This window comes from Nipponia nippon, unplaced genomic scaffold, assembly GCF_047370975.1.
Source record: "Nipponia nippon isolate SJK-2023a ecotype South Korea unplaced genomic scaffold, ASM4737097v1 scaffold_5, whole genome shotgun sequence".
In the NCBI taxonomy this organism is placed as follows: domain Eukaryota; kingdom Metazoa; phylum Chordata; class Aves; order Pelecaniformes; family Threskiornithidae; genus Nipponia; species Nipponia nippon.
In genome coordinates this window covers 77,959,190-77,982,758 of record NW_028262369.1, presented here as the reverse complement: position 1 = coordinate 77,982,758, position 23,569 = coordinate 77,959,190, and the positions used below count along the sequence as shown (strand labels likewise).

Below are 23,569 nucleotides of genomic sequence, written 5' to 3'. Positions count from 1 at the left end.
TGCTTCCGTCTCGCTTTGGAGCACTCGGCCAGCTCTGTCCCACCGGGCCAGCTCTGTCCTGTCCCACCGGGCCAGCTCCGTCCCACGGCCACGGACCACACCCCGCGCTCGCTGGTCTTTCCCTTTTGCCTCGACCTCCACAGGGAGCGGTAGGATGCGGGAAGGCAGCAGAAGGTGTCGCCTGCCCCAGCTTGGCCTCTTTACGTTCTCTGCCCCCATTTGCTATACACTGTTAGTACAATCAATGCTAATGTACAGTAATTAACTGTCCCTATCCAGCGCCGCCGCCGCTTCCCGGCCGGGGGGCGCGGGCGGGCGGAGCCGCGCCCGGCAGAGCCGCCCTCGGCCGCCAGGGGGCGCGGCCGCGCCAGGGACGAGCGGCAGTCCCTCGGTCCTTCGCGGCCACCGTACGGCCCGCGCCTCCGCGGGAGCCGGGCGGGAGGGATCTGTCCCGCGGCGGCCGCCGTACGGCCTGCGTACCGGGGCGCCCGGCAGGGGGCGCTGCGGCGGGAGCCGCGGCCGGGGCGCCGCCTCCCGGCATGCCCCGCGCGCGGGATGCGCCCGCCCCTCCGAGGCGGGCGGGAGGGGGCAGGGCGCCGCGAGTGCCACGTCCCCGCCGCGCGGGGCTTTGTGCGGAGCCGCGCCGCCGCCGCCGCCGCCGCCCCGGCCATGGGCGCCTCGCAGAGCGTCGAGATCCCTGGCGGGGGCACCGAGGGCTACCACGTCCTGCGGGTGAGGGCGGCGGCCGCGCCGGCGGGGTGCCCGTTAGGCCGGCGGCGGCCCCCGGGCCCGGCGGCCTCTCCCTCCGCCGGTCCGCGCTCGAGCGGCCCGAGGGTCTCCCCCGGCCGGGCGGCCCCGCCGCGATCCCGGCTTGGCGGGGAGGCGCTGGGGCGGCGGCGGCGGCGGCCGGGACTCCCGGGGCCCGCGGCCGGGCCTCCGCCGCGGCTCCTGGCAGCGGCGAGATCCGCGGCGGGGCCTGGGCTGCCGTTCCCGGCGGAGCGGGGAGGCGAGCTGCCGCTCCGGGCGGGGCTCTCCGGGCGGGCCGCCGGCAGGGCTCGGCTCCGCGCTGCCGCTGCCCGAGGCTTCGCCTCAGCCGCGCGGAGCTGCCTGCGGCCTCTCCGGGCCGCCGCTCCCCGGCTGGAGAGGTCGGGGCGGCCCGGGCGGTGCCCTGGGGCTGCGCCGTCTGCGCCTCAGGCTGTGAAGGGGCCGAGAGGGACGGCGGGCGGGAGGCGGTGCGGCTTTTCGGGCAGCCCTCGCCGACAAAGGCTGTTTCTCCCCCAGAACACGCTGTTACCGGGCGAGCTTGCCCGCGTCCGAGCCGCGGTGTGGGAGCCGCGGCCCGCTGCGTGCCCGGCTTGGGTCACGCGTCAGGCTGTGGCTTGATCGCTGCATCGCCCCTCGGCAGCAGTTCCAGCGGTGTTAGATCGGGGTATGTAAGTGACAGGCGTCACACCTGCCGGCGCTGCTCTCCGGCGTTCGCAGTGACGGCGGTGTTGCTGTTTTTCCGAGTTACACAGCTTTTCTTCGCGCTGCGGCCACAAAATTTTGGTTCTGTGCGCAACAGAATATTTTGGTAGGCTGCATTAGAAGTCTTGTGAGCAGCCTTTTGGAAGCCCGTCCTGTAGCACGCTTCACGTGCAGTGAGCAGAAGGAAGGGTACCTGGGTTGCGTCCTGGCATCTGCTGCACTGGGCGATGCAGTAACTTTGCCGGAGTTACCAATAGCCGTGCCCGCACCACAGCGCTTCTGCTGCTGTAGCTGGAGCGTGAGTACCCTTGCTGTGGGCACCGTGCTGGGCTAGCTTTCTGTTGGCGTTGGACCTTCTTGGCTCAGCTCTCTGTCTAGAGCTAGCCCCATGTTTTAGACATGTGAAAGAGCACAAGAGCTCAACTCGTGTGAATTAGTACTTCTTTACTTGATCCAGCATGCTAGCAGTGAGCTACAACTATATGTAGACTACCGTGGTGAAACAAGAAGAGACGACATCTTTCAAGTGTTAAAAAATGCTGCGTAATGCTTTTGAGAAGGAAACGCTGACGTTCTGATCAAATCCAAACATTCGTCTGTTAAAATTTATGTATAAGCTAAAGTCATGGTGGTCTTTGTTTCCCCCTTCTAATGTTACTAATATATAACAATCCAATGTTACTAATATATGATAATGCATTTTGTCTTTTCCCCCACAAAAATCACTTTTGCGGTTTCGTAAAAGTGGCAGACTTTTTTTTTTTTTAGCATGCTATAGCATAAATATCATGTGCTTTTTACTTTTGGGGGTTGTAATATCAGTAATTACTCTGCAGTTAGAATATCAGTTATGTCAGATTCATCAGTTCCTGCTGTTTGATTAAAGCACGTTAGTAAATTGAGATGCATCTCTTTGATGAAGTATAATTACTCATTTTTTCTTGTAACCTTGCTTGAATTTGGGACCTTTTGTTTTCATTTAGGCACCCTTTGGCTGTAAAGTTTTTGCTATGACTTGAAGTGGCAGTGTTTGATTGCCAGTCTTTGTCAACGTAATTGGTAGGTACACATTGAAGAAGTTGATTTCTGAGAGGACAGCCATATTTACATTAAATGCAGAAAGGACCTGCCTGTTGCCTTAAGCAGGTAGATGTCTCTATTTTTTCACTGCCTTTAGCGTCTTGCTGATATCTTCAGATGCCACGACAGCGACCGATTATTTTTTTTTTTCCTGTGGACAGGCATCTTAAATTCCATCATGCTCCCAGTCTAACAGGAATTAGGCCAGTGCTTATATGTAGTTGGGAGTGTAGATTCAGAGTAGAGAAAAATTCTGAATTCACAGTTAAAATTTGGAGTGTTTGTATTGAAATGCATGTGGCATACAAGTGACTAGAATTTTCCTCTATAGTTTTTCCAAGTTTAATTTTCCAGTTGGTAAGTTTGTTAGACAGGTGTGTTCAGCTCACGCTGTTGGAGGAGCTCTGCACAAATGCTCTATCTGCATGGACCAACCTTTGGTAGAACTCAGGGTCGAGCAATACTGCTATTTTCCTCTGAATTATTCTAAAGTGGACTTTCTTTCTGAGCTCAGTATTTTGATCAGATAAACGAGAATGAAAGACTATTGCCGTTTTCCTTTTATCAGTGTTACAGATCTAATTCAGATAAGGTCAGATTTCTTTGATAATGCCAAACTTCTGTAAATAGTATATAGTGGTTGTTCTTAAGATTTTGTTAGCTGTTGGAAAACTAGAGAAATGTCAGAAGATCTTTTCAGTTATTGGAAGAATTTGTTTGGGTAGGGCAGATAAATGAAAAATATCTGTTAAAAGGCCATGAAACAAATGAATTAACATTGTTCAGAATGACTGTAGAAGCCAAGTACAAGTTGCCAGAGGGATGAGCAAACCGAGGCTGTTGCCTCCAGTGAGACTTTTAGACTCTGCGCGCTCCCTCTCTACAAAACTGGTAGCGAGTCTCTTGTTCTGCTCGCTTCAAACAGGAGCAGGAATACGTACAGCAGGTGAACAATACCATCGTTGATTTCTGATGTAATTTTTGCAGATTACTTAAATCTTTTTGGCTGCTCCTGCTAATATTCAGTGCCATATCGCTTTCGTTGTGAGCTTTATCAGTGCACTCGTAGTAGGAACACTCCAGGACTGAAGCGCTGTCGAAGGACAGCGATTTCATCACGTGCATACTTGACAGGAAAAGTTGCTGCGGATTGCACTGTTGCGGTTTCTAGGCATTGAAATGTAGCCTTTTTTTCTTTTTAAGAGGGAAAGAAAGTTACAAACTGTTTTGTTGCCCTAGTCTCTTCATAGGTAGACCTAATCAAGTCACTTGTTGGAAAATTCTTTGGGATACACTTTTATTCATCATATGTGCTTTTGCTGTTAGACTTCCATTTACTGATTCATCTAATGTGCTCATAAATCTTTCTTTTAACTAGTACCTCCCAGGCTGGTAGCATGCAATGCTCTTTGCCTCTAGGAATTTTTCCCATTGTTTGTTTTCCTCCTGCTTAAGTTTCCTGTAACATAAGTTATGTGGCTGATTAGAGCAACTGTCTGACTCTATGTATTGCTCAGTATGCATTTGTTTCTGCTCTTCAAAACAGAGCGAAGGAAAACTTCCTTCTTGTTCAGCAATGCAAAACTGCTGTAGTTTGCCCAGGCCGTTGTAACGACTTGACAATTTCGTCAACTAATAGATGATGTAAGAATTTTTATCTGTGCGAGATTTGTATGCTGCTGCATTATGTGCTGTTGTCCCTAAAAGATATTGAACAGCAGCGCCCAAAGTTTAGACTTCTAACTTTTACTCGAGTGCTTCGGTTTGTTGTAGTGAAATGTTGCCATAAAGAAATGACTTATTTTTTAAGGGAGGCTCACGTTTTAAAAGTTCAAGTTAAATTCTCTGTGCTAAAATAAAATTTGATGCTCCGTATAAGGAATCTATTTTCTTGCAAAAAGCTTATAAAGCTTTTTCTCTTGAAAACTGGGTGTTTCATAAGGAAATTCAATACAGTTATACTGTGTAATGTGTTAAAATAGCTGACAGAAATAAAATAGATTCTGTCAGACCTAACAGGAATTGCTTAGACACGATACATAATGAAATTTTATCACCAATTACAGAGCAGGTGGAAGAACTACAGAAAAACTTCTTTCAGCATTTTGTTGGTAATAAAGTAAATATTAGGAAGCATTTCTTGGGGGGGGGGGGGGGGGCGGGAAATAGCTTCAGAGCTTTTGCTCCTTAACAGTTGTGTATTCAGTGCTTGCAGCTAAGCTTCCGAAAGTTTAAGTGGACACTGGCATAAGTTATCTGACTTTCAAAAGTGGTGAGAGCCTTCATCTGCCTCTGAAAATCAGGGTTTCCGTGCCTGATTCTGTTTACTGTAGCACTGCTCGCTTGGGGCTTACATTTGTGATCATTGTGTTGCTGAGCGGCCTTATAATGTGTGATGTACAATATATACTGTGTAGGCATAGAGTGATAGTGTTGGGAAAGGTGTTCTGCAAAGAGAAACTTTATGTATTTACCAAAAAAATTAGTCTTTTTAGTAATGCAGATTAAAATTAGTTTCTTGTTCTTGAAACCTTTTCCCTGTTTAATTCTTGACAGTGTATTAAAAGTGAAATAATTAGCGTGTAATCCATGTGCTCAGCAGCCCTGCTGCCTGAGTGCTGTGATCTCAGTGAGAAACTGGAGTCCTGCAGCACCGTACGAGGCTGACAGAGTCACAGCCCTTTTCTGCCTTCTGCCAGTCAGCATTCGTGATAGAGGTTTTCTTTGCTTGCTCTTAAAAAGCTGTGGTGGTGGCGGTTCCACAGCTTCTCCAGGTAGTCTGTTCCACTGTTTTGCTCTACTGTTAGAAAGTCGTGGCATTTACCCACGGGTGTCTGTAACTTATATGTCTGAAGTAACAGCTGGCTGTGAGAGAATCAGGCTTCCCAAGCTGCTGTGGATGGTATCTTGCCTGCAGTGGCATCTGCTGTAAATGGTATTACTTGATTATTTCTCAGTCCTTACTCGATTACAAAGGCGAGTTACTGAATGCCTGCTTGGGGCATACAGCAAAGCTGCACAAAGCCACATTGCTCAGGAGGCCTAGAGTTCATGTATGTATACATGGAATCTTTATTTCCATCATTAACAAGAAAGAGGGGGTTTGTGCCCTTGTATTTCCTAAGGTCCCTGGTTATCCTTTGTTGCTGTAGTTCCTGGAAGAGAACCGTGGCCCCAGAGCTTTGAGCAGAGAGCCGTGTGGTGCGTTCGGCACTGCGTGATGGTGATGATTTGTGCAGGTAGCTGGCTGAAGATAAGGTGGTGCGACATAAAAACTGTATGGGGTCAGTGTGATTGTTGTGCAGGGCTGAGCGGGTCGCCTCTTTAAGGAGGAGACTTTTCGTGTGGAATGAACTCGGAAGTCCCGTTTTGCATTTCTGGGACTGCCAGGCATGACAATGCTTTTCCGTCAGTGACGCTGGGCCCACACAAGCTAGGGAAATAGGAAACCTCTTGTGACTGAACCTGTGCGTGGCAGCATGAGGAAATGTGATGACAGAAGGGATGGGGCTACATGCTTCTGAGGTGCATGTATGATGGATGCAGCTGTAAGAGCTTGATTTCTCTTAGGTACAGCTTCTTGGTAGTTTTTACATGCCCACTTAGAAACAAACCATGCAGAGATGTTCAGGATTGTGATGGATTTGGGGGAAGGTGTTCCAACATCTGAAGATAGTTTCTGCAAACTAATTGCTTGGAACTTGGAAACTCTCACAGTCCCTTCATCAGTTCGGGGCAGACTGTAAATAATTCACTTAGAATACCAAATCTATACGTCCCAGGTGTCAGCAAGCTTGACGTTGATGGATGCTGAACATATGTAATTCTTGTTTATTGTAGGTACTCCTTTTCATTTCAAAAGATTACCTTATTGAATACTGGTCACTGTTGGTTCACAGGATGTAATCTGTCGGAGGTCGTGGGGGAGGGATATTGTGTCAGGGTGTAGGGGTTTTCTGTTGTGGGTTTGTTTTTGGTTTTTTTTAAGAAGTTCATTTGGAAATGGAGGGAAGTCTCTGAATAAAGAGTGGACCATGTCAGGACTGCTTTTGCAGCTGTCCTACTGGCTGAATGAAGTCTGGCTTTTCATAATTTCAAGGCCATGACATATATCCAGTGTTAACAATCTGATGTGTTACCTGAATAAATGTATCATTTTGCTGGATTTACTGATTTTTAACGATGAAGTTCAGAAAGACATGTTCTGTCTTTAAAATTCTTGTTTTCCCAGTAACTTCTGAAACCATCTGCTGATTTCATTTTGGTATAAAGCCTTTATGTCGGGCTCATTAAAAACACAAAATATAAGTTCTTATTTGTCACATGCAATAGGTGGAATGAGAGAGAGGCTGTTGAAGTATCATCACATCACCTCCTTAAATTGAGGGAAGACCAACAAACAGCACAAGCTCATCCTACATTCGCTGCTAGAAAAACCACATCAGAGGAGAGGATGTTTTGAATGACTTAATTACAAGAGAAACTTTAAGCCTGAGAATGCAATTATGGAGCATGTCCATAGAAAACCAGAGTTCTTTAATTCTGCTTGCATGAAACTGTTCGTTTAACCTTTCTTTGGCGGGAAGGTCTCGAGTACCCAACTTAGGAAGTAAATGCTTTCTACATTTGAGAAGAATAATTCATGTTTTAGCTTCTCTGTGGCTTTTCTCATAAGCCAAAATTTCTTTCTGTGGAGGCTGTTCTGAGGTAGCTCTACATTATTGAAAGTTTTAATATCTAAAGTTAAAAATGAGCTCTAGGGACAGGCCACTCAAAGCAACATCCACAGCGTGCCTAGGAGTTTCTATGCAGCTAGTGTCAGAGGGTCTGCTGCACAGAGCTTAGCTGGTACTTTTACCCTGTTGCCTGGTACACAGCTTGCTATCTGATCTCGAGTTATTTTTGGCAAGACACCTTGAACGGACAGATTGAGTAAGTAACATGGAGGCAGTAGTTTGGATCTAGTTAGTAGGACTACAGGTTACTTTAGTGACTGAGAGCTGTGCTTCCGTACAGTTAATACTTGGCACCCAGGGAGAATATCTGTACCCCCAGTTGGGGGAAATTATTTCCAAGAAGCATGCAGGCATCTTGAAGAGGCATCTCTGTAGACAAACATCAGGTTCTAGTTAGAAATGACAAATGTGGGATTTGGGCATGTTATTGCTGCCTCAGTGATTTTTATTACTTTGGGATAATGTTGGTTTCATACTTTTTTCCCGCTTTACAAATCTTGGACAGCAATCAGTGTATGTGATGTGACTCTGGAACTACTGATGCCAGATTATTTTTTCTTTAATGAATGTTTAGGTTATGTGACACTAATGTTCCAAGCTTCTGGCATCTGTTACAGAAAGCTATCACAAGTAATCAGAGTTTTTTCCAAGCTCTGATTTTGTGAATGTGTTGGGCAGAGATAAATAGACTCTAAGAGGACAGTTTCAGTAGTAATCAAGCTTTTTTTTTTTCCCATATTAGAATATTTTATTCTAGATGAGTCATGTTAAGAAAACTCAATTCTTGCAGAATAAGACCAGTATTGAACAAAATAGCAGCTTTGTACCAGTTCTGTCAAATGGAATAATACATAATGTAAGAAACCACACTGTAAAGGGTAACGCTTTTTAGACCTTTTTGGAAGATGAATGTAGCACATTAAAGAAAAAAAACAGCGGGTAAAATGAATCAGCTTACCAAAAAAGAAAGATATGCTTTGCTACAAAGGCTGTAGGAAAAATCTGATAGCCATATTGGAGTTACTTTGTCTGTCAGCAATGCATGTAATAGTGAAAAAACAACACTGGCAAAATGTCTCTCAGTTACTCCATTTGGGATGAAAAGCATGCTTTAAGCTTCTGGGAGCAACGTGTATCCAATACTTAGGCCTTGTCCTAGTGGAGGGGTTGAATTATTTGAGGTGCCACGGCTGCAAAATTGCACGTGTCCCTTTTCTTGCAGCTTGTTGGTATGTTAATGGATCACTGGTTGTACAGATGCCTTCTGTGTCTCCAGAATGTCAACAGGTGAGGTTTAATCATGAGACAACAACCCCATGCTTACACAGATGTGACTCTCCTTTTCCTCTAGTAAGCATAAGATAAAAAGCAAGGTCCAATGTTGGTACTTCTGTGGAAAGATACTGCTTTTTAACCAACTTTTTCAGAATTCCTTAAGCTTGTCCTTTGAGCATAATCTCCTTTATTGAAACAAACATCTACAGTTTATCTGCTGCAGCTGTTAAGCAGTGCTTGTCCCAGGGAGTGGCTACTGTTGTGTCATTCCTCAATAATTTATAAGTTACTGATTCTTTTTAAATGTTTCTCTGGGGTTTTTTGTGGGGTTTTTTTGTTTGTATTTTTTTAAGGGAGGGATTTTTTTGGTCCAAAAGATTATATTTGAACATTGAAAAAAATCATACATGCAAACATTCTAGCTTCTAGAACTACAGTTTGCACAAGTAGAAATATAATTCTAATCTATGAATCAGCATTGGTACACTTCTGCTAAATTATTGCTTAACTTTGTTAGGTACAAGAAAACTCGCCGGGGCATAGAGCTGGATTGGAGCCATTCTTTGATTTTATCGTGTCCATTAATGGTTCAAGATTGGTAAGTGTGTTGCTGTTTTATAACTCTGAATGTAAACAATGTGTTGAGAATCTTATTTTTATAGGTAAACCAATGCATTTGTTTTATTTAAATGTATATAAAATATTTCTCCTTTGTTTAAAATGAGAAGGCCTAACTGCCTCAGAAATTAATTTCCTTCACCCTGTAGTTATAATTCTATCAAAAATTTAGCTGGAGAATAAGAATGCAGACAGACAGACATGCTCTCTGCAGACATCTGCGCCAGTAGAAGATAGTACTACTTACCCATCCACCACTGGCTGCTTGTGTTAGTGCCGCCGCTAGTTCTGCCTGTAAAACTGCTTGTGTGAGAATTTGCAAACTCATTTCAGTCAGAACAGGTTGATTGAAAGAGCTGTTATCAAAGCCGTTAGCTGGGCAGGAGTCATGGGAGAAAGTTTTCAGGCAGAGCTGTAGTGAGACAACAAACCATCATAGCAGTGGAACAGAACAGCTGTGGGTAAGCTCTTCCACCAGTACGGCTGGATTCAAGAAAGCCTCTGAAAAGCTGCAAGGCGCATCGTATCACAGGTTTAATTAAAGTGCTTTTGTGTTTGGAAAGCATGACCTGTTAGTGTGAAATCCCAGGTCTTTGCTGGAGTTCTGTTCTAGAATTGTGAAGGGACTGGAAGCTTGTTATAAAATAGCTGTAGATACATATTCTGATAATGCACAGTGTTTATAGGACCTTTGAAATACAAAAGTGGTGCTATAGAACTGGCTGCTTGCTGTGTTAAACACTCAACCCAGCTCTTGTTTGAACATCTGCAGAATAAAGACAATGACACTCTCAAGGACCTGTTGAAAGCAAATGTTGAAAAGCCTGTAAAAATGCTAGTATACAGTAGCAAAACACTGGAATTGAGAGAGACGTCAGTGACCCCCAGCAACATGTGGGGTGGACAGGGCCTGCTGGGCGTGAGCATTCGTTTCTGCAGCTTCGATGGGGCCAATGAAAATGTATGGCATGTTTTGGTACGTATGGACTTCCAAGTATTTTTCTTACTGTTGCTTACTGTGAAACTTCTTATCTTTTTACTGAAAAGTAACTTGCAAGGGGGTACATAAGCCATGAGATCAAATTTGTCTGTTTTCTCTTCATTGATCTTGGGTTTGGAAAGACTTTTGAACTAGAACTGTACGTCTGTGAGTATATTATCAACTCTTCTATTTAAATCAGTGGTTTTGTACAATACTCAGAGCTCCTTGTAACCGTATCAAAAGAGACTGTCATCTAGCCACTGTTTCACTAGCTCAGTGACACTTCTACTAATTGTGTTGAAAACTTGACCAGTTTGTCTCTCTGACTCAAAACTTGTGTTAGATGTGCACATCTAAATGTTCTGCTGCACCCCGGCAGTTATGTAGTGTTTTGTAACTTTCCATCTTAAAACTAGGAGGTGGAACCAAATTCTCCTGCTGCATTAGCTGGACTTAGACCTCATAGCGACTATATTATTGGAGCAGATACTGTCATGAATGAGGTAAGCATATACAAATAGGATTTTGATTTTTTTTCAAACTAAAAAAAAATTGTACCAGGGCAGCTTGAAACATCCCCAGTTCTGTCTCTGTTCGGTGCTAATGGAAGTAAGTTAATGCAAAGAGGAAGGAGCTCTGGCATGGTGCCTCTTCTTTGTGCTTAAATGCAATTCTGGAGATAAGAACTGCTCTTAAATATCTTCGTGAAGTCAGATGGAAAATTTTTTGGTACTCTAATATTAATATTTCAAATAGCAGATCTGAAATCTGCGTTGTGCCGCATGTCTTCTGAGTTGCACTAGCAAAGCACATTTTAAAGTTGGCCTTGTTGCAGTGCTGGTGTTTTATCACAACTGCAACACGTAGCAGTTACCCGGTTCTGTTGCAGAAAGTTAGGACTAGGAAGATTATCATTCTAATGTCAAATGATAATATAAGGACAAGAAACCCTTATTAATTTTTATCCTTTTGCAGTCTGAAGATCTCTTTTCCCTTATTGAAACGCATGAAGCAAAGCCATTAAAACTTTATGTGTACAACACAGACACAGATAATTGTCGGGAAGTGGTGATTACTCCAAATTCTGCCTGGGGTGGAGAAGGCAGGTAAGGGCACAATATGTTACAGGGGGGCGGGACAACTTTCGGACAGCACTAGCCTAAAAGCTGCTTGCTTAAGTTTTCTACAAAGACAGGAAAGAAGTGTTATATCCAAGGCATTTATGCTATAAAAAATTATGTATTTACTTGAAACTCAGTTTAGTTACTAATGAGGGTGTCTGTATTTACACAGTAAATTAGCTAGTGCAAAAATGCACGAAGTACAACGGTTGCTTTCTGCATTAGGCTTCAAATAGTCATTAGGCTGTAGTATATTCTTATACTAAGTATTGCGCAGTAGCCAGAAAAGAGAACTGCAAATAACAGCTATGAGTTGAATTCCAAGCTGTATAGAGCTGCTTGGTTTAAATAATAATGACATTTATTTTGTGCTAAGTGTTTATTGCTAAAAGCTACAGAACTTCCTTTCAGCTTTCTCCTATCAATTATTTCTCCATAGAAAATGAGGCAACATTTGGTAGGGAGGGGAAAGTTGTACAGAACTTATCCTGAAGCTTGTTGGCGTTTTGAGTCATTCATGCATTGCTGGCCGATGGAGTCTGTAGTTGCAAAGTCACTTCACTGACTTTTAAATGTTCGTGTTTTAAAAGCCTAGGGTGTGGCATTGGTTATGGATATTTGCATAGGATACCTACACGCCCGTTTGAAGAGGGAAAGAAAATTTCTCTCCCAGGACAGTTGCCTAGTGCATCTCTCAGTCCCCTCAAAGACGGCTTCACAGAGGTAAGTTGTAGTCACTTTTTTGGCTTGGTAAAAATGGATTATGATGTTATATTGCTTTTTTGCTTCTGTTGGTTCTTGTGGAAGCAAACCCTAAGGATGTAACTTTATTTTTTTCCTTTCAATAAGGTTCAGCTGTCATCAGTTAATCCCTCAGCCACATTACCCCCCGGGTCAGCAGGCCTTGAACAGAGTCTTTCAGGGCTTTCTATTAGTTCACCCTCAACTACTGTCAGTAATGTTCTCAGTACAGGTTAGTATGGAAGTAACTGACTTCTGAAATGCGTGGGGTTTCTGTCTTCCTTGCATTTACAGATGTTTCTATCAATTGAATAGAAGGCAGAAGAAAGAATAAATTTTTCTCTTCCTCAAACTTTTCTCAGCAACAAAGGCTAGAATACTGTAATTGTGCCTTACCTGCTCATAAAATAATTGCAAACAGCTATCAGAAATACAGTGTGTATTATTTAGAATACTATTTTTCTTCATTAACATTTTATGGTTAAGGCACATAGTAATTCTCCTGTAAGCAATTATTTATTTGTGCTCCTTGAGGAAGGGAACTGAAGTGTTGTATGCTTAAAATTAATGTTGTTTTCCTGTATACTCCACCAGGTGTTCCAACAGTTCCATTATTACCACCACAAGTCAGTCAGTCCCTTACCTCTGTGCCACCAGTAAACCCAGCAACTACATTACCAGGTGAGTAGGTAAAATTCTTAAAACATTTCTGAAACAAAAATCTTACGGGAGCGAGGGAAGAGCTGTCTTTTCCACTGCTTTTTGGGGGGCAGGAGGGTATAACTTCATACAACTTACACATTTCATGTTAAAGATCTCTATACAACCTCTACAATGTTAAGAATTTTTTTTTTTGGAGTGTGTGCACAGCATGTCTGTAGCACAGAGGACTGAGTTGGCAACGAAGTTTACAATCACTTACCTTTTAGGGCCCCCTGCATAATAGACGCAGCAGTCAGTATTTCTCAGGAAGGTATTAGCTTTGCTATTTGCAACATTTCTTGAGTTGCTATATTGTTGCTTTCCATAGTTCATAAATTGTATGTTGCAAAATACTTTTGCAAATAGCTTCACAGTTTCCAGTGTGCCCTATGCACTTGGACATCGTGGCAGAAGAAAGAGCTGAGAAGGCACATCTTGCCTATTTCTGCATTCCTTTCACCCATAAAACCTCCATCTTAGGAAACTGCATTTTAATACTCAGCTTGGTCATTCTTCCTAGTATAAACAGAGGGCTAGCAATATAGAACTGTATGTTGCAGTTGCTGTTTCTGAATTATTTAGTAATTTAAACTGGTGTAACAAAAGTAAGAGTCTGTCTACAAAGTGGCGTGCATTATTTCCTGATGATAATGAACATTTCAAGCACAAGTATTCCAGAATTATTCACAGTGGGTAAGATGAGGATTATATAGGATTTTGCCGTGTAACTGGTGCACTGGCACAGGACTCGGTCGTGCATTCCGAAATGCTGAAGAAGTTGTATTTTGTTTTGTATGCTATGAGACAAGTAGGTAAAGATGTGTCCAAAAGTTTTAAGTAATGCTTGGAGGTATGCTCTCTAACATAGAAAATATGTGTAGCAGAGGTAAGTGCATGCAAACAAGGGCAGAGAACTTTAATCTTGTACTATTTAGAGAAAATAGCAAACTACTAAGAAGTTCAGCTTCTGTTAATGTCCTCTTCTTCCCCAGCAATGAATAGTATCATTGCTTTTTTGAAAGCTATTAGACTATTTCTTGCAATTTGCATGGCCATACTAGTGAAATTGTAAGTATTAAATATAAAGCAGGTTTAAAATTTGAGTGAATTTGTATGAAGTTCTGCCTTTTTTGGATTTTAAAAAAAGTTCAAACCAAAGTTGCTTGTAGCTGAGCTGAAAGCTCTTTGAGTCGGATTATGTCAGCCTTTGTGGCTAATGAATTCACAGGTAGGTAAAGATGACTGGGTTTTAATAAAAATCTGTGTACACTGGCCTTGCTTTAAGACTTCTCTCTATCTTATTACTGTAGTATCAACAGTTTATTTCAGAATTAGCCTTCTCTGAGCTAAACACAAAGTAGGAATAGAGCCCTTGTCCTAGAAACGCAGTCCTTCTAAGACAGGAAATTCAGGACCAGAAGGATGTTTCATAGCAAACAGAATGATGGAAGGGCATGTGTTGTGCTCATCCTATGTTTCTCTTCTGTTTTCAGTCCTTCCTGACTTTCAAAGTTAATTTGTCTTGCCTTTTCTGTATATTTTTTGTGTTAAACTCTAGTTATGAACTAAGCAGAAAAGACTAATAATAATCAATATTAGAGATCAGAAATACTATGTATTTCATCCTGTTATTATCTTCTGCCCTTCAAATTAGGAATGGAGGGCTTCTGGTACAGTGCTGCGGTGAAATAACTACCTTTGTTAAAACCTGAACTTGGAATGCAAAACTACTAATTCCTTGAAATAAGATTCTACTTTCCTCTGAAAAATCTGAAAGGTTAGGATTATGTGTTTGCTAGTCCGGACCTCCTGCAATAGGTACCTTTTTTCACTGTGCAACTTAAAAGCTGAAACTCAGGTGAATTTGCATTCTTATATGTAAAAATGATAATGAAGATGTAAAGCAATATAAAATACTTTAAATGATCAATAAGATGTCAGAAGCAGTTAGAAAAAAACGATTTTAAGCTTTCAGTTGTAACTTTTTCCACTCTTCTCTTAGGTCTGATGCCGTTACCAGCAGGGCTTCCCAACCTGACTGATCTGTCCAAACTTAATTTACCTGCACCACACATCGTTCCAGAAATCATACAGCCTGGTATGTGCTTCTGCAAACTGAAACACTGTAATAGCTGATCTCTCCTTGATGATCCTTGACACTGTCATTTAGAGCCATCTGGTGGAGTCCTGAAGAGCATAAATTGAATGTTTGCCTGAGATGGGAGTTGACAGTAGTGCCCACATTAGGTAGACAAGGAATATGTCTTTAGATAAACTAATTCTAAACCTGTGTCTGTATTTAGTTGTTTCATCTTATATTACCTGATTTATGATCTCAAAAGAGATTGTGCCAAGAATGAAAATATATAGTTTTATGGGTAGAAGAAAATATGACGTGTTGTCTTGGATGCTAGATGAGGAAATTGAAGCACCCTGATTGAATGCCAAAAGTACAAACTAATACTAGATTTATGGTTTTGAATAAAACCAAATTGATGAAGGTGCACATGGAGCAAGCAAAAAGAAACTGGAAGCTTACATGGAATAAGGTTCTTGTTAACTTCTTTCTGGCAGTTTCAGTGAATGCCAGAAAAAATCTAATCATCAGTATTAATGCATTAAATACCTAGTCCTCTGGGGAAGCAAACTTGAGTTTATTCTGATTCTTCTATTCTGAAATCTGAAAAGTATCAGGCTGGAAACTAGCCTGCTGAGTCAGTGCTGCACGTGTATCATGCTCACACTAAGTTCAAAAAGCTTCTTCCTCTCCAAGAGTAAATAGGAGATTAGAGAAGGTAAAAAATTTTAAGCAAACAGAACCTCTCCGGGTCTGTCTGTGGTATGCAGCAGCTCACTGCCTTCTTTTTCTTTCTTTCTTTTTTTATTTCTTCTTAGGTTTGCCACCCCTTCCCTCCTTGCCGCCTCTGAATCTAATGGGAATAACGCCTCTATCAATGCCACCCAAATGTGTTCCTCTGCTTCCGTTGGTCACAGAGGCATCGACAGTGCCTACAGATTTGCTTCCCTCCATTACTCAAGCCGGAAGCTTTTCCGTCGACCCTGGCACTACTGTAAATGTAGAACAGACCTCTACGCTCACCTTGGATAGCGCTACCCCAACTTCTAAGGCAACTATTATTGACAGATCAAGTGAATCCTCCACAGTTAATGAGAAAACATCTGGGGTCACAGATACACAAGCTTCTGAACCGTAACTCCAGATCACTCTGTTGGATTGGCTTGGTATTTATTTAGCCATGGGATACATATTTGAAGAGCAAGCTATCATTAATTTCATACTAGTTTGTACTTAATCTTTAGGAGTCCTGTAAATAATATGGAGGTATAATAAAAATAAAAGGGGGTTTATAAAGTGTCTGTGGTGGGAGGGGAGGAAGAGTACTTATATGTAACCAAAAAAAAAAAAAGTCAAGGTGGTAAATAGAATTCCACTGCCAAACTCGGAGGTATATGTTTTTAATATAGGCTGACAGCCTTAGCCTGCTAGGTCTGTCCTTGCTTATAATTAGCAATTTTTGCTTCTGATAGAAATGAAGCAGTTCTTGCGTGTGACATTTACGTACCATACTTCTTGTTCTTTGCAAGTATCTTGTTACCTACAGTGGGGATGAGAATGTTTAGTCCGAGTTGTAAATTTTAACACTGCAAAACTTCCACCTAAAGATGTTTCTATTAAAGTTGCTGAGTGACCTGTTAACTGACATCTCGTTATTCAGCTTGTATACAAATCTTTATTTTTAAGCTCTTGAGAGATGCTCAAGCCACGTTTTGTGACTGCTGCTGCATTTTTTTCATACGCCCACTGTAAAATGGCATTTGGAAGGGAATACAGGAAATGTTAAATGTAGCACACAATTTGGCACTTCATGACTACTGTAAGACAAACTAATGGATTAAGCATACATACAGCAATAAATTCCTGGAATTTTATCCTTCGTGTGACAAAACAGCACATTTATTTGTTTAATGTGTAAGTTCTCATTTAACTGTTTTTAGCTCAGCTCTTTCTAGCACAGATCTGTGAAAGGACTCCCCTCCAGAGGAATGGATCCAAGAGGGAATGCCAGACTTCGTAATGGCAGGCAGGATCAGCACTAGCGGTTAGATCTGTTGCAGCAATGAGTCATGAAATCTGCCTGCATATGATTCATACTTGGCTTTTAAAATGGATGTTCAGGATGAAAATTGTAGATTAACTGTAGCTTATACACTTGTATAAACTGGTGTGTGCGCTGCGCTCCAGGTGATAGCCTTCGCTGCTGGTATCAGGTACAGTTGATGTGGAAAACTCTTCTGTACTACTACAGTCCTTCTGTACTACTACAGTCCTTCCGTACTACTGGAATTTCATTTACACGTGTTTGCTACAAGCATATGCAAACTTTAGCCATGTCATCAGCAGGCCGGAGTCTGTCTCAACAGCTACGTCATCCCTTTTGGCAATGTAGTGTGCCTGATCACTGTTGGGAATAGAAGTTGCATCTAACTGCTGATCATAAGGCTTCCACTTGAACTAATTCCTTGAGACATTATCTAATACCTGTTGTCCTGTCTCATCTTTATCCCTTAAGTATTTGTCTTTCCTCTGCCCCACTACTGCACATTTCCTCATCACCTGTTGTGTCAAAAGCCTGTGTCAAAGACAGACCCCAAATACTTTTTTTCCACACTGTGAGCAGTTTCTTTTCTCAGCTGCTTGGAGTGTGAAATCCCTCTGCCTTGTTCAGTAGGGGGCTCACTGTTTCTCAGAATGTATTTTTTTATTTACCTTTGTAAATCCAGTGTCACATACCTCAGAATGAAACCTTGGCATGAGAGGAAGGATGTTCCCTCTTTTCTTTGCTCTAGACAGAGAAAGTCTGTTAGTATTGAGCTTCATAAAGCATCACAGGTCTAACAGTCTTCCCTGTAACTTCCTTACATGCTTCCACAGCTAGAGTCCTCTTCATTATTTTCCTTATCTAACCCAAGAACAGTAGAAATAGAAGTTCTGTCACGTACCAAATTTAGAGCAATTGCTGATTGTAATCAGAGGCCTTGAACTAGAATCCTTGGGTAGTTTGTTTTTGTTCTTACAGTACGGCACAGCGTCCTTTGGAGTAACATCTGAAGTTAGCTGGCATGTTTCTATGCTTTCCAACAGCAAGCTGCAAACTTTTGTAGGTGTTGTGCAGTTGTCTCTAGTAGCAGACAGAATAAGATGCTTAGTCTGAAGTCATGCGCTTCTGTTAGCTATTTTCAGGTCCCTTGTTGCTGACTTCATAGATCCAGCCTTTTGATAGGTATGAAAGCAGTGGAAGTAAGGCAGCGTTTAAGTGTAACCATCAGCAATTCTGCTGAAGATAACACAACTTCAAATTTGGAGATGATTCAGTGGTGCAGATTTTAAGCTGTAATCTCCCAGCTAAAAAGTCATAAACACTGAGAAGTCAAAAACTTACCACTTAAAACAGAAGTAAGGACCTTGAGGTCATACTGTTGCACTCTGTCCCTGTTTTTTAATTCCCTCAAATAGATTTAATGAAATTGTACCATAATCACTTCTGGCAAGGGTCTCTTAATGACTTATTTTCCCAAAAAAAGAGAGTAAGGAGGGATAAGGACTTAAGACACACCAAGGGAATGACCGCCAATGGGAACTTGTTTCCGTAAGTTCATGTATTCAGCTGTTAATGAACAGTTACAAATAGGCATATTAGCTTTATTTAAAACATTGACACATGGAGTTCTTTAACAAGTAGTGACAGCAGACAAGAAGACGGATGTACCACGAACATCCTCAGCCTTGCATATAATTAAGAATGATTAACATGTGTGTGACATACTGTAAAATGAATAAGGCATTTTCCTGCTCCACTAAAGGCTGCTCTGGGGGCAGTGGTGTTCAGCGGTACGTATGTTTGTTGCAAGTGCAGGGCCATCTCTACAGCTCTGCTCAAGCAACCGTGAGCACATGCTGAAGAGGTGCATTTTGCAGCTTGAGGCTCTGCTGCTGCTCCAGGAAACAGCTGCTCAGGCTGCGAGGTCAAGGCAGGAGTGTGGACAAAGCGTTAATGGTGAGCATTTCATAGCTTTGGTGGGGTCATATATGGGCTCTTTCCGAGCCCCTGACAGTCATCTTTTAAGTCAATCCTGTCCAACATTAAACCTCCGTGTTGCAATTGGAGCTCTAACATTTGTTCCCGGGAAATAGCTGTGCAGGGCCACAAGATGGCATGCAATAGTTTCTTTTTGCTGAATTTACAGGATTAGGCTCAGCAATGAGGGTGGTTTGATGGTTCCCGCCTCCCCCCCCAGCAGCTACTGTAGTCAAATGGATGCCAGCTGGATGCTGAATGATAGTACTTTAAGGAATCACAGATAACTGTAAAACCGACTGATCTGAAGGCAGAAATGGGCGGAGCTTAAGCTATTCCTAAATTCCAGGATTTTGCTGGCAGTTAGTTGACTTAAGCCAAGCTAACCGTGGGGCAGGGTGAAAGTTTGTTTTGAAGAAAGCAGATCCTTACAGGCAGGGACTCGTTTGAGATACCGTAACGCTGAAGGAGAGGCCTGGGTAATATTTCCAACCTCTCAGTGATGTAAGTGCTGATTATGGAATTAAGTTGAAGGGAGCAGGATAAGGATCAGTGATGTTTGATCATGGCGCCTTGTCTTCCTCAATTATACAGAGGCTTTGTCTGTACTAGTCAAATAAATGTGTTCACAATCGCTCCCTGCCATGGGCCCCACTGGCACCATGCTCAGATTCTTTGGTTCATCACTTAGACTTAGACACCTAGAATCTGTCTCATTTTAGATTTGAATCCTGTAATGGTAGGCAAGGATCAGACTGCAAAAGTGTTTCTTCATTTGTCAATGTTTGTAGTTCATAACTAACTCATGCTTTGTAGTCCTGCTCTGTGCATTCTTCATGGTGGTGCCAATGGCTTAATACGTATTTGTGCAGCCCAGCACACAGTGTCTTGCACTGTGCTGCGCCTTCTAGTAGTAACTTTATAGCTCAGAAAGCAAAAATCTTCAAACTGATTTGCCTGTAACATCTGTGGTGGAAACTTTTTTTTTTTTTTTTTTTTTTTTTTAGCTGTGGCATAATGAGAAGCCAACACCTACCATAGCACAATTTTAAAGTGATATACTTAAGGTGCAAGAACCAATCTCATAAAACCAAAACCAAACAACCCACCGCCACAATCAAACAGAAAACTGCGTTTAGCTCAGGTGAATCTCCAACAGTTCTGTGCAGCCCTTGTGAAAGAGTTAAAGCATAGTAATCTGCCATTTTACAGACTATCTAAGAGATTTGCAGATGGTGGCTAGAGATGTAGTGAGCTGAGCAAGGAACAAATACATCCTTTTCCAGAAGCCTCAATTCATGTTTATCCTTAGGCCTTGTGAATACATTATGTTGCCAGGGTGCAGCTAGCAAATCAGAATTTCACTTGGGTTGATGATTGGTGTTTCTTAGGAACAGCCTTTGCACATTATTTCAGTTGCAAGTTAGTACCAAAGTGCTGATTTTGTGCTATGACATACTTGGCATGTGAAACTGCATCAAGACTTAGAGTTCAAAGGCCACAGACCTGACATGTGGAGACCTGCTCTGGCTGAGAAGGGTTAGGTGGGGGTGCGTGGTTTTGTTACCGTACTCACAGTGGGAAACTGCAGTCCCGTCTCTGTCCCTCGGCCACAAGCCTGCCCTTGCACCTGGAAAGGCAGAACTTTGCCCTAGGAGGAGGCTGCAAACATTATTACTCTGCACTGACAAGCTGACTATGGCCCTATCGAATAATCAACGTTCTCAGCCTTAGAACTTCTATGAGATCAAAAGGTATGTTTCATCCTTAGTTGTGCAATGTAGTAAGTACTTTTACTCTCTCTGAACAGTTTCCTGTGTTAGGTTCACAGTTAATCCATCTTGAAAGCTGCATTCCAGCATTGCTCAGCTCACCCACAAAAGAGAGCTTCAGAGACCACAGAGGTCAGGCTCACCTTGGGCTACCCATGGCAACAGTGAAAGCCACTTCTGCCAACAAAACAACCCATTTTAATAACAGTCCTCTTGTCTGAGAGCTGTTTCCTCTGCCAGCAAGTGGTTGCATATTCACGTACTTTGTTCATGGCCCTTGCAGCTTAGGTGAGCTATGGAACCCCAACAGAAGCTAAAAAAAGGAAACATGAGTGAGGGACTCAAGCCACAAAGCCTATAGTTGACATAGACTTGCTAGTTATGGAAGAAAATCCTGCAATGGAAGTTTATAATGTTAGCAAAAGCAATGCAGAGCTATGAGCTTTATGTTTGACAAGGGGTGCTGGATATAATGGGGGTCACTGAGGGTCGACTTGTCTGGACCTTCTGCTGTGCAGAAAAGACATTATAGCACTGCCCAGATCCTGCTCCCTGCAGACATCTCTTTCCAGCCCTCGCGATTTATCAGCCAACATCCTCTGCTGGCAGCTTTCATGAACAAACAGCTCATTTCAGTTTTCTTGCTCTTAAATGAAAAATAGTCACAAATAGCAAATCTTCAGCCAGCACCACTACATTTTCACCTGGTATAAGAGAAATAGCTTCCAGTTCTTCGCACTGGAGAGAGAGAGCATGAGCATACGGACAGTTCAGGAGCAAAGATTTAGCAGTGATCATCCTACTACCATCTTGCCCTCATCCTTCAAGCTGATTTCCCCTGAAATTCTGTTTTTTTGAGTCTTCAAAATAATTGTGTTTAAAAACAAACTGAAGATTTCAAACCTCCCATCCTGGCGTTTCTACATACCAGTACCCATTGTATGGGCTTGGAGCTGTGCTTATACTGTGTGCTTGGATTGGCACATACCATCAGGCAGTACTTAAACAATTTAAAGAAGGAATCTGGAAATTCAAGCTAGCTCAGAGAAATAGTGCAACTTATTTAAGAAACATTAGAACTTGGAAAGAAAAGTTGAGATTTTTATGAACAGCAGCTCAGTATTAACAGTTAGTAGGCATCAGTCAAGTTTTGTCAACTATGATGCTAAAAGCTAGAACTGCAAGAAAAGATATGAGAAGCTATTTCACAACACTGTTTATGCCCTCAGGTGAGTTTATGTTCACATGAAACCGGGAACAGAACAAGCTTGGTCCCAGGCAGTGACGCTACTTTACTAAGGCTTAGAAGTCTGACAATAGGAGATGGTTTTGTACATATAAACAGTACTTGAGTAAAATCCTTTTAGAGTGCAACTGCTAAGAAAATAGAAACCAACTGGAGGTCTGTGTATTGCCAAGTAACATGCTGGGCATTGGAAATGGCTGGATTTGTAAAACAATTACCTTTTGTTTCAAGGTTACATTTTTATTTGAAACAGATTTCTTACCGATCTTACCAGTAACACCTATTCAGAGAGAAGACCAAAAAAAAAAAGAAAAAAGCCACACTTGCTCTCTGGGCACTAACTGTTTAATAACGAAAAGGAACTTTTGTTGTTCCTAACGCACTTCTTGACCATTTTCAGTCCTAACTACAAAAAAAGTAACAAAAATAACATTCTTCTGGATTGCTCTGTGCTTCTGAATATTTTTAGCCTAAAAGTACACATCATAAAGGAGAAGGAAGATTTTGAGGAATTTGGGGTGAAATATCGAGAACTTTGAGAAACTGAACCAAATATTTTTCAAATGTTCCTTGGAAACTGCCATATATCACTCATATGGAGGCATGCTTGTGTATCCTTACCTGGCAGATTCACATTGCTGGAATTTGTATAAGCATAGTCTGCTCCAGAGTCTCTCATCAACTTGCAGAAGTACTTGCTTCAGCTTTGAATCCTGTCCTCGCAATGCCTACCTGTTAGTCTACAAATTTCTGCCTCCAACAACTCAACACCATCTCTCCGTAAGTACATTATTAGCCCCTTCTCTAAAGGACTTGCTGCCTCGGTGGCTGCTGCCATATCCTGCGCTACGGAGGTAATATTTCAGGATAAGGCCTGAAGGCATCTCAGATTCTTGTCCCCTTTATCATCTTCCTCCTCTTGCCTTACTCCCATGTCGTTTCTAGATGGGGCCTTGTAGTATCATTCAGAAAGGCTAGAAAGGGTTGCTAAAAACACAGGGAGAGTTCTCGTGGTGTATAGGAAGAGAGATGCTGAAAGAGAGCTGTTAAAGGGCAGAAACCAGATGGCTTTCTCCTTACTAATCACTGCATTTGGCACTCTGCTTGGCTACTCCACAGAGCAGAGGGGTCCTACTGCCACCTCTTGCCTAGGACTCCTCATTTGCCATCCTCCCACAGGGAGTGCCCATGCTTTTTGAACTACTTCTTGGACCTTCCAAGAAAGGAGCAGAAGTCAGCACCCACATCCACCGCCTGGTGTGCTCTGCACACCCTGGTCACCCCCTGCTTCAGCTGCAGCCCGTGCTCCACCTTAGAGCTCTGTGGCTTAGGTGGAAGACGCGGGCTGGCCTGAGGGAGGATCACAACTCAGCCGGTGGGAGAGAGCGCCTGCAGACATTGCCCTGCGCCTGACACCCAAGACACCACATCCCGTCACTGTGAAGGGACAGCAGCAGTTTTCAAGAGTCAGGTTAGCAACAAGGCAGCTCGCTTGCACTCACACCTGCTGGAGGAGAGGCACCGTGCTCTCTTCAAGGAGAAGTCTTCAAAAGGATTAAGAGTAATAGAAAGCTGTTATTATCTCACATGGGGCTGAACTTGAACAACTTCTACAACTGATTGATTGTGATGCTGAGAACAGCTCATGAGCACAGTGCAGGTTCAAGTGCAAGGTCTTTGCTTCTAGCCCTGTGTGCTGTGCAAGAGGGATATTGGCTGTTTAAACAGCAG

At 42.8% G+C, this 23,569-nt stretch overlaps 1 protein-coding gene across 3 annotated transcripts; it reads left to right on the top strand.

Annotated features, from left to right (window-relative positions):
• The first annotated feature begins 560 nt into the window (after positions 1-560).
• Positions 561-16,673, top strand: GORASP2 (golgi reassembly stacking protein 2). 3 transcript variants are annotated; one of them, XM_087733102.1, is made up of 11 exons: positions 599-732; positions 8,506-8,570; positions 9,076-9,156; positions 9,949-10,152; positions 10,575-10,661; positions 11,134-11,264; positions 11,870-12,002; positions 12,129-12,252; positions 12,615-12,701; positions 14,725-14,820; positions 15,618-16,673. In XM_087733102.1, exons 2-11 carry the CDS (start codon positions 8,541-8,543, stop codon positions 15,935-15,937), a joined length of 1,293 nt encoding a protein of 430 aa, XP_087589228.1. In that variant the 5' UTR covers positions 599-732; positions 8,506-8,540; the 3' UTR covers positions 15,938-16,673. The 3 variants fall into 3 exon arrangements, with proteins under 3 accessions (XP_087589227.1, XP_087589228.1, XP_087589230.1); XM_087733101.1 differs by lacking the exon at positions 8,506-8,570 and having other exon boundaries at positions 561-732; XM_087733104.1 differs by lacking the exons at positions 599-732; positions 8,506-8,570 and adding an exon at positions 2,508-2,526.
• The last annotated feature ends 6,896 nt before the right edge of the window (positions 16,674-23,569 follow it).

Coding starts and splice junctions, on each gene's coding strand:
- GORASP2 (XM_087733101.1), top strand. CDS start 670: ATGGGCGCCTCGCAGAGCGTCGAGATCCCTGGCGGGGGCACCGAGGGC. Junction 10,662..11,133: donor CAGATACTGTCATGAATGAG/GTAAGCATATAC, acceptor ATCCTTTTGCAG/TCTGAAGATCTCTTTTCCCT. Junction 14,821..15,617: donor TCCAGAAATCATACAGCCTG/GTATGTGCTTCT, acceptor ATTTCTTCTTAG/GTTTGCCACCCCTTCCCTCC.